The sequence below is a fragment of the Grus americana genome, chromosome 8 (assembly GCF_028858705.1).
Source record: "Grus americana isolate bGruAme1 chromosome 8, bGruAme1.mat, whole genome shotgun sequence".
NCBI lineage: Eukaryota > Metazoa > Chordata > Aves > Gruiformes > Gruidae > Grus > Grus americana.
Window position 1 is genome coordinate 18213242 of NC_072859.1, and position 15920 is coordinate 18229161.

The 15920-nt window shown below is 56.5% G+C and overlaps 1 protein-coding gene across 1 annotated transcript; it reads left to right on the plus strand.

Moving 5' to 3' along the window:
* The first annotated feature begins 1700 nt into the window (after positions 1-1700).
* On the plus strand, positions 1701-4629 carry BARHL2 (BarH like homeobox 2). Its single transcript, XM_054833963.1, has 3 exons — positions 1701-2280; positions 3577-3802; positions 4317-4629. The coding sequence occupies exons 1-3, from the start codon at positions 1701-1703 to the stop codon at positions 4627-4629; spliced, it is 1119 nt and encodes a 372-aa protein (XP_054689938.1).
* The last annotated feature ends 11291 nt before the right edge of the window (positions 4630-15920 follow it).

Consider the following 15920-nt stretch of genomic DNA (forward strand, 5'->3'; position numbering starts at 1 on the left):
CCTCACCTGCCTCCGGGCGCAGCACTGGCACCTAAAGCCCCGGGGCAAACCGTACGCCTGGCTGCCCTCCGGCTGCCCGCGGAGCGGCGGGCGGCGATGCGGGGCCATCGGGGCAGAAAGGGGGATGCTCGGTAGCAGAGGGCAGGATTTTCTGCCGTCGAAAAACTTCCTCCGAAGTGCAGGAGTGGGGCCGGGACCCCGCGAGGGCCGGTGCGCTTCGAGTGTGACACCGGTGACCGGTAAATCCCAGGGAAGGCCCGGCGATTTTTAGCAGCGAGAACCCAGAAGCTCCTGGGGTCCCCCCGGGAGGGAAGGCCGGCACCAAGCCGTCGGAAGCGGAGCCAAGGGCCGCGGCACCCTCCGCATCGGCACGTCTCCTGTCGAGGTGCGGCTCCTCCTCCCGCACCGCTGCCACGGGGTTGCGGCGTCTCACGTCGACCCAACCGTCCGCAACGAGTTACCGGCTCGCCGCGGCCTCCCGCGCCCCCTGTGCTCCCCATGCGCTCCCCGCGCCCGTCGGTAGCCCTGAGCGGAACGGCTTCCGCAGGAAACGAACCGCGGCGGGAAACGGGGTGGGGGCGCAGCCACCGCACCCGCACAGCACTGTGCAGGGCCGGGCGGGGGTCTCCCGGTACGGGGCAGGCAGGACGGGAAGGGGGCAAGGGACCCGCGTCTCCTCATTCTCCTGCTTCTCGCCCCGGGCAGGCGGCGGGCTCCCATCACCGGGACGGCTGTTGTCTGCGGGGCGGGAGTGCCAGCGGCCCCACACCTAAGGCATCACCTAGTGCCGTCGCTGAACGCCAGCACCCGAAAAATGTCCCTTGAGCTTATCCTGCCCTAATCCTGCCTTGCGCCCCCATTGCTCTGCCCCGTCCCCCTGCGCTCCCGAGGTTTGGGGCCGCGGCTGCTGTTTTCGGGGCTGGTGGGGAAGGCGTCAGGGTGGGCTTCACAGGAGCCTGGAATTGGTAATTCGTGCTAAAATATAATTCGGAGAACTCTAAATCATTCATTACCACCTTTATAATTACTCTGCTAATTAGGTTGACACGCCACTTCATCAGGATTAATAGGACGTCTTGTCACTGGCACTTCCGATTACTCTGACATTCAACCAGGGAACCGTCCCGGGAAAACTGGATGATGCTCTCCGGGGGATGCGATCCGGCGGCCGGGGAACCGGGGCTCGACGGGGCGGCAGCGGCGGGGACGGGCGCGGGGGGGACGACGACACGACGGAGGCGCGCCCCCCCCCTCCCGCGCCCGTCCCCGCCGCCGCTGCCGCTGATTGGCCGCTGCCCGCGCCGCGTCAGCCCCCGCTCGGCCTTCCGCCAATAAGGGCGGGCAGCGGCGGCGGCAAAAGCCCGGGTTTATAATAAACGGCGGGGGGGACGCGGCGGCCGTGACGTCACGGGGGGAGTCGCCGCCGCCGAGAGGAGCTCGGTGGGCACGGGCGGGCGCGCCGCAGTGGCCGGTGTCCGCCCCGCTCCGCGCCCGCAACTTCCCGCAACAAAGTTGGGTAGCGGCGAACCGGCCCGGCGGCGATGTGGTGCTCGGCGGGGGCCCCGCGTTAGTGCCGCCCGCGCCGCCGGTGCGCGGATTGGGGTAACCCGCTCCCTCCCCCCCCCCCCCATCCCCTCCACCCCCGGTGCGACCCCCACGGCCGCCCTCGGGGATGCGGTCGCGGCGCTAAGCGGTCCGCCATGGAGGGGCCGAGCGGGTCCAGCTTCGGGATAGACACGATCCTGTCGGGCGGCAGCACCGGCAGCCCCGGAGTCATGAACGGAGACTTTCGCCCCCACGGCGACGGCCGGCCAGCGGATTTTAGGAGCCAGGCCACGCCGTCCCCCTGCTCGGAGATCGACACGGTGGGGACGGCGCCCTCGTCGCCCATCTCGGTGAGCATGGAGCACCCCGAGCCGCACCTGGGGGTGGCGGAGAGCCTCCCGCCGCCGCCACACCACCTCCACCTCGGCCCGCACCCGCCGCCGCCGCCGCCGAGTTTGCAGCCGTCGCCCCCGCAGCCGCCGCCGCCCCAGCTGGGCTCGGCCAGCTCCGGCCCCAGGACTTCCACCTCTTCTTTTTTAATTAAGGACATTTTGGGCGACAGCAAACCGCTGGCGGCGTGTGCACCTTACAGTACCAGCGTCTCCTCTCCCCATCACACCCCCAAGCAGGAGGGCAGCGCGGCCCCGGAGAGCTTCAGGCCCAAACTCGAGCAGGAGGACGGCAAAGCCAAGCTCGACAAGCGCGACGACACGCAGGGCGACATCAAATGCCACGGTGAGTACGGCCAGCCCGGCCCCGCACCGTCTCGGCCGCCGTTAAAACCGGGGCCGCAGCGCTCGTCTGCATTCGGGGGGAAATCAGCAGTCGGAGCGCTCCGCTCTGCCGGGGCTTCTCGGTGATCCTCGCTATCGCGGGTTTACGATCGGTAGGAAATGAAATCGCTTTTTTTTTTTCCCCCTCTCTCTCTGTCGGCCTTTCCTCCTCTTTTTTATTTAACTTCCCTGTTTTTAAGGAAATAGCCGTAGCGGTGGGATCGTGTTGGAAACCAGAATATATTTATTTTTAATGCAAATGCGCATAAATGATTCTCCGGCTTTCTAAGAACCGGCGGCTCAGCTGCACTTACTGCCTTTTCATTTTTGCTCATTTGATCTAAAATAAAAATAAGGGGGAAAAAAAAATCACACTTCACCAACAGCCAATACCAAATAAACGAAAAAACTTTTAATTAAAAATAAAATAATAAACCCACAATCGGCCCGCAATAAGCAGCGCAAGGGTGGAGGGCTTTGTGCTTTTTGCAAAAGACCGGGGTTTTCCCCGTGCCGGGATAGGAAGGTTTATTTCTCCGTCTTTTATTATTATTTTAATTACGGATTTCGTGCTGATTGGGAAGCCCCCGCCGTGCGGTGTTCGCAAATGAAAATAGCGATGTGTGCGTGGGGAAAAGGGAAGGAAGGAAAGGCGAGGCAGAGAGAGGGGCTATTTTCCCTCCGGTGCCAGCGGAGCTCCCCTCCCTCGCAGGCAGCCCAGTTCAGCCGAGAGGTGACAGGACACATTTTTCTAATTTTGCCCCATTAAGATATATTTGCCAGGCTGAAGAGCAGCGAGACACCCGGGTGTGCCGCTCATTTTGCTCTTTTAACATTAGCATAAGAGTGCCCAAACCAGATGTACAGCCTGGTCTGGCCATTTTTGTGTGCACCAACCTCCCCAGTGGGTCAATTAGAGAGATTATTGTTCTTCCTGCGGGGAAGATCAAGGAGCGCCACAAACCCGGGCCCGAGCGGAGCCGGATTGACATATCGATTTCCCGGCATTTCGGGCCGGGGGGAGAGGGCGAGAAAATAACGAAAGCCCTGTAGCTGGCAAGCGGAGAGTGGAAATCCTGCCGTTCTTCGGACGGCTTGCCGCCGCTGTTCCCCCCCCCCCTCCCCGCCGTAATTTGACCGTTTCCCCTATGCCCCGGAGGACCCCCCGGGGAGGGGACGGCGGGGCCCGGTAACCGCGGCGCGGCGGGGGCCGAGCCGGTGTCCCGCTGGCCCTCACCGCGCCTCGGCTCGCTCGCAGGGACAAAGGAGGAAGGCGACCGGGAGATCAGCAGCAGCCGGGACAGCCCTCCGGTGCGGGCCAAGAAGCCGCGGAAGGCGCGGACCGCCTTTTCCGACCACCAGCTCAACCAGCTGGAGCGCAGCTTCGAGCGGCAGAAGTACCTGAGCGTGCAGGACCGCATGGACCTGGCCGCCGCCCTCAACCTCACCGACACGCAGGTGAAAACCTGGTACCAGAACCGGAGGTAAGGCGGGCCCCGGCAGGCGGCGGCCCAGGGGCTCTCCGGAGAGCCGGGGAGGGGGGTGGGCGGGCGCCGCCGTGCTCCTGCCCGCGGGAGCCCGGTGCGATATGGGGAGCGCTCGGCCGCTGCCCCGCGCGCTCCCCGGCGGCGGGCTGGGGGGTCCGGCCCCTGTCACCGCTGCCGTAATTTTCTGTCTCATTACATACGGTTGCAGCCACCCTAATTCTGTCGGAAGCCATTAGTGTCAGCGCGCTGCGATCTAACCGTGTGCCGTGGTTATTAATTTGGCCGCAGTCGCCGTGTGCATGCGTCGGGGAGTGCGGGTTGCGGGGGGGAGAAGCTAGGCACGACCGGGGGGTCGCGCCATGTGCGGGCCCGAAGGGCCGGTGCACCCCGCCGGTGCCCCAGTGGTGCGGGGCCGTGGCCGTGGCGGGGAGGGGGCTTGCCGCCCGCGGAACCGGGCCGGGTGCCCCGTCGCGGCGCCCGCCCTGCAGCCGCCTCTTGTTCCCCCCGGCAGGACGAAGTGGAAGCGGCAGACGGCGGTGGGCCTGGAGCTGTTGGCTGAGGCCGGGAACTACTCGGCCCTGCAGAGAATGTTCCCCTCGCCCTATTTCTACCACCCCAGCCTGCTGGGCAGCATGGACAGCACGACGGCGGCCGCGGCGGCCGCGGCCATGTACAGCAGCATGTACCGGACTCCCCCCGCGCCGCACCCCCAGCTCCAGCGGCCGCTGGTGCCGCGGGTGCTGATCCACGGGCTGGGGCCCGGCGGGCAGCCGGCCCTCAACCCCCTGGCCAACCCCATGCCCGGCACCCCGCACCCCCGGTGAAGCGGCACCGCGGTCCCCGCAACGAGCCCTTCCCCTCCCCGTCCCCAAACAAGCCCCAGCACCGCAGAGGAGGAAGCGAGGGGAAGCCGAGGGGCAGGAGCTTCTGCAGGCAGCCACCGGCCACCGAGGGAGGCGATCAGTCAGAGCAGGGACTCTTGAACCGTGAACCCAGAGCCGAGCCCGTAAGTGAAACGACCACACGCGGGGGAAGGCGGGCAGAGCCGCGGGGCGACCCGCCGACCTCGGCTCCTGCGAGGCAGGACTTGGAGCTCGGAGAGAGAGAGGGACGGAGGGGGAGGAGGAGGAGGAGAGGGAGAGGGAGCCCGAGCCCGCCGGAGAGACTAACGGCTGCGGAGGACGGAGGGAAATAAGAGCGCCTCGACCCCCGCCCGGCGGAGAAGACCGGGGGAACGGAGAACTTTGCACTGATTTTTCTCATGACCTTTTTTTTTTTTCTTATTGAAAAGTGGCATGCTCCCTAATGCGAACGGAATTGTACAGACCGAGTGCTGAGTGCTATATCATATTTATTATATGTCGTCCAAAAAAGGAAAAAAAAAATCACTTCTATACGTTAGTTTAAAACGAACGAACGTGATTCTCCCCTCTCCCTTTTCATGTCTTTTTGGATTCAGTAAAATAAATGCTTAGATGACAAAATATAGATTTTTTTTGTGACTGAAAAATTACAGGGAAAAAAACGAAAAAAAAAAAGAAATAAACTTTATCTTTTTTTAACAAACGTGGAAATTCAAGGTAGCTAATTTTCCTTGAGACGAGAATGCAAGAAATTCGGAGTAGGAAAGGCAAATGCCACTTCTTCTTTTTTTATTTTTAGGCTCGTTGTTTCCTAACTGGCGCTATTTTTCTCGATCTGTATTTTAAAGGAAAAACAAATCCCCGCGCAGGTGTGCTGTCCCTCGCCGTTATTTTTAAGCACCTGGGCAGGGCAGCGGTGGGTTTCCTGAGGCTCCGGTCCTCGGGAACGGGTGCGGTGCGGCTGAGCCGGGCCGAGCCGAGCCGAGCCGAGCCGAGCCTGGGGACGCGGCCCCGGCCTGGCAGCTGTCTCTGCATGGAGCTGGGACAGGCAGCGAGCGCCGGCGGTCGGGGTGAGTAACGAGGGGAAACAGGCAGGGAGGGCAGGGGAGTCCCGGCGGACACGGAGCCTCCGAGCCCAGCCGGCCTTTGATCTTTGTTGCTGGCCCCCCCCCCCCCCTTCCCCTGGCAGGCAGCTTCCCTCCCGAGCGCCTCTCTTCCCTTTGCCGGCCTGGGCCGCCCGGCCGCCGGGTCCCACAGGGACAGAGGAGGCCGGAGAGGGGGCGCGGGTCGGGGCTGGGGGCTGTGACCATCCACCGGGCTCCGGAGACGGCTCTGGCCCCAGCCTTTGGAAGTGAACACCCCCTGCGAAATTAGAAAGTTATACAGCAATTACCTATAAAACATTCATAAAGTCCAATATTATCTTCTCCTCTGAGGGTCTGGCTTTTTTTTCCCTCTCTTTTTTTTTTTTTTTTTTTTTTTGCTCGTGAGTTCCATTTCTTTCGAGAGAGAAGGAAAAAAAAACCCCGAAAAAAAGAAAAAGAGAAGCCTCCGGGCACATTTATTTGGGCTTTGCTAATTAGCGAGCGGCTTGCTGATTTCTCTGCTAATAAATTCGCGTTAAAACCATATTGACCTCTGCCTTGATCTAACAAAAGGGGAGCGGGTCGGGAACGCCCACCTCGTTTTCTGTCCGTGTTGTGGCGGTCGCTGACTATTCCCCCGCGCCTCCGCCGTGGCCCCCAAATTCCGCCCGGCAGGAACGACCCGGGAGCGGGGCCCCGAGTGGCTGGGGCAGCTCGCCCGCCCGCCCCGCCTCGCCGACGAGGTTTTCCCGGGAAACGCATCCTATCCGGGCTGAGGAAGGAGGTAGGAAATTTGGGCTCGGTTAGGGACCTTTCCTGAATCTAAACAACGCAGCCTGGGCTGCTTTCTCCCGAAAGGAGGCGATCCAGCTGGAAAAGCTGGTCCTAGTTTCGTTGTTCTTAGCGATGGCTAAATGGAGGCTCAGTTTTGCCTGCACAAACTCGCTGAAAAGTAGTGAGAATAAGGAAGGAAAGTTCATGCAAAATAGATGAGTGTCCCTCAACTCCCCTCTCCCGAGCAGAGCCGGCCCCGGGGTCGAGGGGTGCCTGCCTGGGCAGGGGGCTCCCGGTGCTTTGGGAACTGCGGCGAGCAAGGGGCTTGCGGGCAGGAGAGGGAGTGAGGAAGGGGGAGGGTGGCCGGGCTGGGGGGCTGCCGCTGCCGTGTGGAACGGTGTCTGCGCGGGGAAGAGGAACCGCGACCTCCCCTGCAATGTATTTCCAGACCCAACTGGCAAGTGTGTCTGAACAGGGAGGAGGTTTGCAGCAGGAATCTCTGCCTTTCCCCATGTGGGAAGCTGGGCTGGAAACGTAAACACTCCTTCATTTGTCCCGCTCCCTGCCCCTGAGTCTGACCGGCCGAGACGTCCTTGCAGGAAAAGGCTTCGTTGCTTGTTTAAAAAAAAACCCCAAACAACCCGGCACATGATCACGCATTTCAGCGTGCTGCGGCAGGACAAAGAGCCGGGCGACGGGCCGGGCTCCGCGGGGTCTCCTCCCCGCCGCCTGCCCCAGCGCGGGGCACGGCGCAGGAACGGGCACCACTCGCGTTTCGGCGCCGTCGGCGGCCGTGCCTTTCCAGCAGCGCTGTTCAGGTTTTATCCCCTTTTCTCCTCCAGACAGCTGCTTTCGCCGCGGCCGTCCCCAGACTTGGTGTCGAGCTGCTGAATTCCTGCAGTCCCGGCTCCCCCTCCGCCCTCGCCAGGACCTGCTCTCGGTCCTGGAAGTGGACGTGAACAAACCAACCAACCTATCTGTTGCCAGATGAATGGGCTCTCTAAGCCTTTAAACTGTGGGAAATACCGGCACTCGCCGGAAAAGACCTGGCTGTTGGTCCGCCGAGCGTGGAAACAAACCGGGCGGTTGTAGAAGAGCAGTGTGTAAGTGAGGGGACGCGGTAGCCTCGAGGTAGTTGGGGGTGTTTGCTCTCTCCCCGCAGCAGGTAACGTCCCGCAAGCAGCGGGGCGGCTCCGGCCTCTCCAGCCCCGGGGGACGGGTGCTCCGAGCCGGGCGGCTGCGCCCCGCCTGCCCTCAGCACCACGGACAGCTCCGGGCTGCGCGGGCTGGCCCGGCCCCCGCACCCGCTGCGCCCGGACCCCCGCGTCCCGCCCCGGCGGGAGCTTCCTGCCCTGCCCCGGGAGGCAGGGCTCGGCCGGGCAGCAAGGGGAGGACTTTGCGATCTCCTTTCTCGGTGCTTGCCGGCAGGCGGTGGTGGAGATGGAGGAAGCTGACACAGGCTCCCGCTGCCGAATCACCGCTCTCCACTGCCCACCTCCCGTGAGAAAGCCCCTGTCCTGGGCCAGGCCCTTCGGTTTGAGAGCACGGAGCGGGGGCTGAGTCCCGAGGGCTTTGTCCCGGGTGTTTGAGTGTTGCTCCCCGCTCCAGTCGGCGGCGAGGAAAGCGGGCCAGGACTGCTCCGCTCCTGCCCGTGTCGCTCCGGATTGGCACCGGCGCGGCTGCGGCGTAACGCGGGAGCCTCTTTGGTCGCCTCGTCCCCCTTTGGTTTGTTTCTGCTGGGTCCTGGCTGTATGTTTTGCAGGTGGGCACGACACGGGAGGCTCCTTCGTGGAACCCCTGCTTCGCTCAGGCAGGTTTTGGTGACTCGTTGCAGCCTCCGGCTCCTGGCCGAGTCCTCCCGGCAGCAGAGCCGCGGGTAGGCTGCTCCGCTGCTCTTGGCTGAAGGGCTCTCTTGCGGAATGCAGCAGCAGGGTCATGTTTAATTATTCCCCCCTTCCCGGCGGATTAGCTTGGCCATCATTAGAGAAGAAAGTGAGATGGGGGACTGGGCTGGGGCACAAGCATGAGCATTGTCTGTGCCGCTCCGCGGGTGCCTGCCCTGGCGCTTGGGATGGCAGCTGGGTGCTCTGGAAGCTGATTCCGCTTTCCCAGCCGGGCAAGCGAGTTCGGCTTATCCGCCGGGAACCAGCGAGCAGCACCGAGCGAAGTTCCCTGCCGCTCCGGTTACCCCGGTCGCGTTTATACGGGCCAACACAGCCCGCGTGTAACGCCGTATTAGCGCTCCGGCGCTGCCTATCGCTCTTAGAGCTTTTACCGTTTCTTGTGCGGGTGGCCTTTTAACCTTTGTTATTTTCTCCCTTTCCAGAGTTTATCTTCCTCCAAATTCACACGATGCTTCCGTGCGAATGCACGCTGTAAGCCTCCTTAAGTCCTTATTGCAGCCCACTCGAATAACTCAGCTCCAGCCCCGGGCGTGGAGTGGGTGCAGTCAGGCTGAGCTCGCCTGTGGAAAGGGTAACCCTCTTCATAATGTTAAAAACATCCCCAGCCCAGGGGTGACGGGGATGGGCGGCGAATAATCGTTTCAGGTTGGAATTACACGGCATTTCCTCCCCCCCCCTCCTTTATTCCTTCCTGCTGCTAAGCCCACGTCACCCGCCGGTGACAACACCGTGTTTCTTCCCCGGTAGCCGCTTTAACGTGGAGCCCTGTTGCCCCGTTTGCGACGAAAGGGGGGCACAGCAGACCTGACCTGCCGGGACAGCCCTGCGCCCTTGTGCCGCGGGAGGAGCCGCCTGCTCCGCCTCGGGGACGGCATCGAAATCAGCCCCGCGGGCCCTGGTGGGGGGCAGCTGGTGGGGCCGGAGTTTCCCCGGGACCGGCACGGGACGGCGGGCGGGCGGCCCCCGAAGGAGCCGCTCCCCGGGAACCCCGTTTCTCGGAAAAGCCCCTGAACTGTGCTCCTCCCTTGGGCTGCTCCCGCCACCGAATGGGCCGTGGGGCAGCCGGAGCCGGTGCCCGTCCCTGCGTATTTCCAGCCTGAGAGCAGGTCCAGCGGAGCGCCCATCACATTAAAACTCCGTTTCCATATTCATATGCCCTATTTTTCACAACCCGCTTCTATTAATGGAAATGCACAAACGCCGGTCCTCAAAATTAGCGGATTTCAAAGGACCCCAAGCGATGCGCTTTGCGCCGCCAGCGATGGATGCGGGGCGCGCCGGGACCCCCGGGGCTCCCCTGCCACCACCGTGCCCGCCCCAGCGGGCAGCCGCGCTCGGCCGGGGGCGCAGCCGCGGGTCTCTTCGCGGCGGCTTCTGCCCTCGCCCTCCCCGCTGCCCCGGGCCGTGCCCCGCGGGACTGGTGCTCCGCCGGCGGGCGGCAGCCCCGCTCCCCTCCCTCTCTCCCGGCCCGGGCACGCAAAAGTTGTCCGAGGCTGTCGTGTTCCCTTGTCTCTGGGAGCCCATGTAGGGCGCTTTAATTGCCACATTTTCAAACCGAGGTAATGGTGGGGATGTCTTAGTAATTACCTTAATGAGATAACACCTTTCCTTCCTTCAACCTACTCATTATCACGCTTCTTGTTCAAATTCCAACTACAAAGAGCTATACTTGTAAAAAAAAAAAAGGGGGGGGGGGAAGGAAGAGCTCTGAAATTTGTTGGAGGTCTTGTTCCCTTAAAACAAGCACCTTACATGGACCTTTAGTGTACGAAGAAAGAACTGTACCCAGTTCCAGGAAACGTTGGCTAGAAGTAAACTAAACATCTGGGGTACCCCTTAATTATTCTGGGTTGGCTTCTTTAGCTTGACCTGTAGGGATGCGAGGGTGTCAAAGTGATGAATTTTAAGATGTTGGGCTGTGAAGACGTGCAGCTGCAAGACTGATGGATTTAGGAAGGGAATGGTAACAAGGTTAGCTGCATGTGAAGTGTGAATTGAGATTTTTGCAAAGAGACTGTGATTGCAGATGGGCATAATGTTGTACCCTTGCATGAAATCTTGCTATTATTGTATAATGGTCAGACAGAGTGTGAAATGACTTATTACTTTACTTTTATTCTTTAATGAAGTTGGGTAGGGAAGGAGAACTACCAGGAAATCGATAGTGGTGCTGCACAGAAACTATATGACAGGTGCTGATACATTAAATATTTATTTAGCTTTTTGTGTGGCCCCCCTTCCCCCCCCCCCATTTCTGCTATTTCAGAATGCAAACAAAAATACAACTAGTGGATCTGGACAGTGAAAATGTGCAGAATAAGAATGATATTTTCTTTGCCATCCTCACTTTCTGCAGTATACGTGAAGTGGGCATTTCTGTGTGGCAGTGCAGTGTATACATCTTCGGTGTAAAATATTAGACAGATATCTAGATCCAGGTGGTGCGCGCACAGTTTCTAGAAAGGTATTCAGCTGTTTGATGCGTATCTCTCTTCTAGACCCTGATGCAGGCATGCAGTGATTTGTACACTGTTATGACACCATGTAAATTCAAGTGGCTTTTTCTTCAGCTTTTCTTCATGCATGTGAAAATACCTCTTGCTTCCTTCCATACCAAGCACAGGTGTCCACATGGGCAGTATCATTCTAAAAACATGCAGGACAACATCTGCCTCTGGCTTTCGCACAGCAGTGTGTGGGTAGGTCTGGGCATCTAGGGTGGGGGTAGCTTAGATGACATCTTATCACTTGTTTCACATGTGATCAGGGTAAAACACCTATTACCAGAATTCAGGATTCAATTGTGCAGCCCCACTGGTCTTTATGAATATGCAGTGAGGAAAAGGAATTGGAGCTGCTCCCTCAGGATGCTGTCCTAAAAAAGAGGATTCCCCAGGTGACTAACCTCAGGATGCCACTGCTGAGAACAGTTTGACAAATCCTGGACTTAGTGAGTTGTTTCTCAGAGAGCAGCTTCATCTCCCTGTTTGAATACATGTAGTAAAAGCGCAGCTTCTCATACACCTTCCCCTACAGAAGAATACAGCCCATGGCTTGGAGAGCTTTCTGAAACGGTACCTCTCCTGCAGTGCCCTCCCCAGACCTTGTGCCCAGAGCCAGCACAACCCTCTGTTGAGACCCCGCCTGTGAGGTTTTGCCCTATAGTTTCTGTGGAGTCTGGCCCTGTTACGTTTTAATCTAAGGTCAGAAAGAACAAGTAATTTGAAGCAAGCTCGGGAATAATTGCCTACCTGTTCTGCATTAGCATACAGGGTAATAATGATGGCAAGATTGCGTGAAACAGAGAACACATCTGAGGCCTCATCTTTGTCCTTACAATAGTCTTTCAGATTTGCTTTTGATATTCCTGCCTAAACGTCTGAACAAGTACGGTGTTCTGGGCTTGAACCCCATTTCCATTGAATAACACCCTGTTGTAGTGATCTCTCTCTCCTCCAGGAGGTGAAAAGGCCTCTGCAGTACGCACAGGTTTGTTTAAAGCAGAATACTGACCTGATGCAACACTGCCCATGTGAGTGGCAAAAACGCACCGCGAGGCATAGGAGGTCCCTCATGACACAAAAAGGCATGGAGTACCTCCCTGATAGATTTATAGCCCAACAGACTAGCAGTCATGCTGTAGCTTTAAATACTTTTGTTTTCATTGTGTGACGGCAAAACAAGAAAAAATCCTGAAAGTTTTCAGGGCTGCCTCATAAAAGTGATGTTTCAGCGCTTGAATGCTTATAAAGATGGGATGCCACAACAGACGCTCTGCTACCTCAGCACTGTGAACAAAAAGTGTGCAGCATCCCTCAGACCGGTGCTCTAAAGCAGGACAGAGCAATTGGAAAATGAAGGCTGTCAAAAAACCTTATATTGGGGATTCGCCACTAGTAATTTGACTGGATCCTGGGGGTTCAAGTACTGTCACTGTCCCTATATTAAAACAATGTAGTGTTTTTGCTTTAGAAATTGTGAAATAAGGCTGGATTAATATTTCATCAGAAGCATAGAGGGGTCTATTGGAAAAAAGCAGCAAAGCATGCACCTCTACCGGAGCCCCAGTATAGGCACTGACAGCTCCAACCCATATTCCTTCACATAAGCTTAATAGATAAGCGAGGTTTTCTGCCTAAAACAGAGGCATGCAAGGTAAGCACGCTGGCAGCTTTTTATTTATTTTACTCTCTAGTAGTCTTTTATTTTTTCTCACTTTCCCCCTTTCTCCTTTCAATCTTCCCTTTCCCTCTCCTTTCCTTCTCTCTTCACCTCACTCTGTTTTGCCGAGCACTCGGCAGCACGCCCTGGGAGGACGACTCACCTTTCCTGGTGGCTGGTGGTGGCCGTGGGCAGCCTGCCTTAACCAGCCCTGGCAAAGTGCGTGCGGCAAAGCTGTGCCTCCTCCATGGAGACTAAGCTCATTACAGTACAGTATTCTAAAACATGCTTAACCTCTCCAGTCTTGGGTGTTGTATCCCAAATCTACTGCAGAGCACGGACACCCCAATTAGCACTTACAATGCTCTGTTGACATTTCTCTGGGCCAGCCCAACAGGAATAATTAGATGTGATATCTAACACAAAGTCATTTTTTTTCCCCAGCAGAGGGTACACTGCAAAATGAGAGCAACATCTATTGCAAAAGTACTTGGCCAGATTTGGCTCTTCCGTATAGCATTATGACCACAGTGTAACTTAGGCTTCCCCAGGCATATGCTGACCGTGCCCTGCCTGACTGCCGGCAGTCTGACCTGCTGGGGTTAGCGCTGGAGCCAAAGCTCTGCCATGGGCTGCACAAGAAAGCTACGTTACGCTGCACGGACCTGGGAAAGCCACTGTACAGCACCCTGTAGGAACCTTGCTGTTAGGAGATACAGTGTGTGTGGAAACACTTGCTCGGTGTAAGATCTCCTCGTGTTTGAAATGTCGGCTGGTGCCTGGCGAGGCCGGTCTCGCCGTAGCTTCAAGCCCCCATCCCACCACGCTCCAGCGTGCAGAATGCCGAGCAGGCTGGGTTGAGGACCCGGCAAAGCTTCAGTGACCGAGCATCATTCTCAGCAGTGGTTTGCAGAATAGCAGCGGTAGGATTGTGCTGTCATAAACCCCACGCCAGCAAGCCAAAAAGCCTATAGAAAAATACAGGTGACAGTAAATAGGAGAGAGCTCTCTGCTGCAATGCAGCAGGCTGTCCTCTGACACCGCTAATTACAGCAACGCGTTGAAAATGTAAGTGTATGTAGTGAGTATTCCTACTTAAAAAGTGCCGTTGTGTTTGGCTTAGCTACCATTTCTTGCCTACTTTAATGCATTGCAAACTGGAACTTGGAAAGAACTTGGCAGAGTGAAGAGGATATAAAAATGATAATTTTTCATGTAATAGAGATCACATAGAGATTTCCTTTGTAGTTCACAGCATTTCCATTCCAAGATGCTTGGAGAATTAAAGCATACAAATAGAGAAAAATCTGCAAAGTGTTGTCAGGTATTATTTATGTATTATTATTTTTGTTGGAAAAGACATGTAAATATAAAGAATTAGAAAATGGAGCTACTAAAATAAATTACAATGGAACCCACAATAAATCTAACATGAGAATAAAAGTATAATGAGAACACATTTTCTTCAGCATAAATACAAATCCTGTCTGCATGCTAAAGCCCTATTAATTGGATACTTACTACAGGAATAAATCTTTAAATGTGTAAAAAAAATCTTTCTGCTCTGTGATGAAATATAAATATCACCAGATTTATTAAAGAAAAAATTCTGCTAAATGACTACCTCTCTTACATACTAATTTATGCCTATGCTACATCTGAAAGAACTCACCCTGACGTGAATATCAGCTAAACGAAGGAAGCTGTAAAAGGAAAAGATTTAATGTGCATCACCAGAAGTCGCTTATATCGGGCACGGCAGGTTTCAATGAAGTTTTATGTTATAAAAAAGAGGAAAGGTGATAGTCTCTTAAGAGACATAATACTTATCCCATGAGTGATATAATAGTTCATAATTCACCAGAGAACAAGGCTCAAGTGAGTCATATATATTTTATGGCACAATTGGGATTAATACTGCACTTCAGAGAGGCGTGCATAACCTATTCTATTTATATGGAAAGATGGTTTAAAATTCACCCTCTTCCCACACCCTCTTCTCCTACCCTTTGGCATCAACCTACAAGAGAGAGACTTGAAAAAAATGAGTGAGGACATCAGGTGAAAAACAGACAAAGTGTGGAGGTACCGCTACAGCGTCGCCGTTTGCCAGGAGCTGCCCTGGTGCTGTACGGCAATTGCAAACGCTGATTTTCTAGCGACAGCCGCCCAGGGCCCCGGAAGGGCACCCATCCTGAGTGGGTGCACTGTCGTTTCTTTTTTATCGGCTGAACTCAGTGTTATGGTGGGAACACAGGAGATGCTGACTTCAGCCTCTGCTTGCAGCTACCGCGGTGGAATTCAGGTGCCCCAAGTTCCCTCTGTCTTGCTGGTGTCCTTAGCGGGATGCGGCGCAGGGAAAGGGGCATCCCAGGCAGGTGCTCAGCTCGCTCTTGCCTGTCACAAAATGTGACACTTTGGGGTATCTGCTCCTTTTCTAAAACCCACAAATGAGATGCTTAAGGACAATAGATGTGGTGCTACAGTCTTGTCTTGGGGAAATCCCATGTTTCACTCTGGTGAAGGCTTATTGTATTTTTTTGGATGGTTTCCTGAAATGTGGCCTAGAGCAGAAATTTAAAACATGAACTTGTTCCCTTCCTAAGGAAAAGTGTCTCCTAAATCGTGTCTAAATTCACCTCACTAGCAAATCACAGGGAAAAGCAAAAGCTGCTGCAAGTCTAGAGGTGGTGTGTGGCAGTTTGGGGAATTTCTTTGCATGGACTGGGGGATGCTGGCAGAGGCCAAGGTGTCACTGGGAACTGAGCTGCCTGTGTCCCTGTAAGCTCCTGGTGTTTCTGACAGGATCTCACTCATGTTCCTCCCATGTCAAGGGCCATTGCTGGGCAGTAATCTCACCCATCAGCTGTTGAGATAAACCAGCCTGCGACAAGGGATTTACAGGAAAACCTATTTCGTCCTCCCTGTTCATAAAGAAGTGCTTTTGGGGCAGAGGGAGATATAACGACAGGATGGAGGATCTAAGCGCCGGAAGGAAGGATGTCATCTGAGGCAGCTTTGCAGAGATGCTTAGGGAGGTTTGGCTGCAGAAGGGTTTGCTCTCAGCAGCCTCCCATCTCTGAGGAGCCCTGGTCTAGTCGGGAGGTCGAGCCAGGCTCGCGGAGTGGGCTGCGCTGGCAGGCTGTGCTCTGCACACCAGGGCCAAACAAACCGAAACAGGGGACCCCGCCGCCTCCAGGGACCCATCACCCCCGTACAGAAAGCCAGGGCTCCCTGTGGGACTTCATGTTTGGTTTTGTCTAGGTGTCTGACCTGTGGTTTTAAGCTACTGTCCGACCAGTCTCCCCGTCACGGGAAGGAGTGGGCA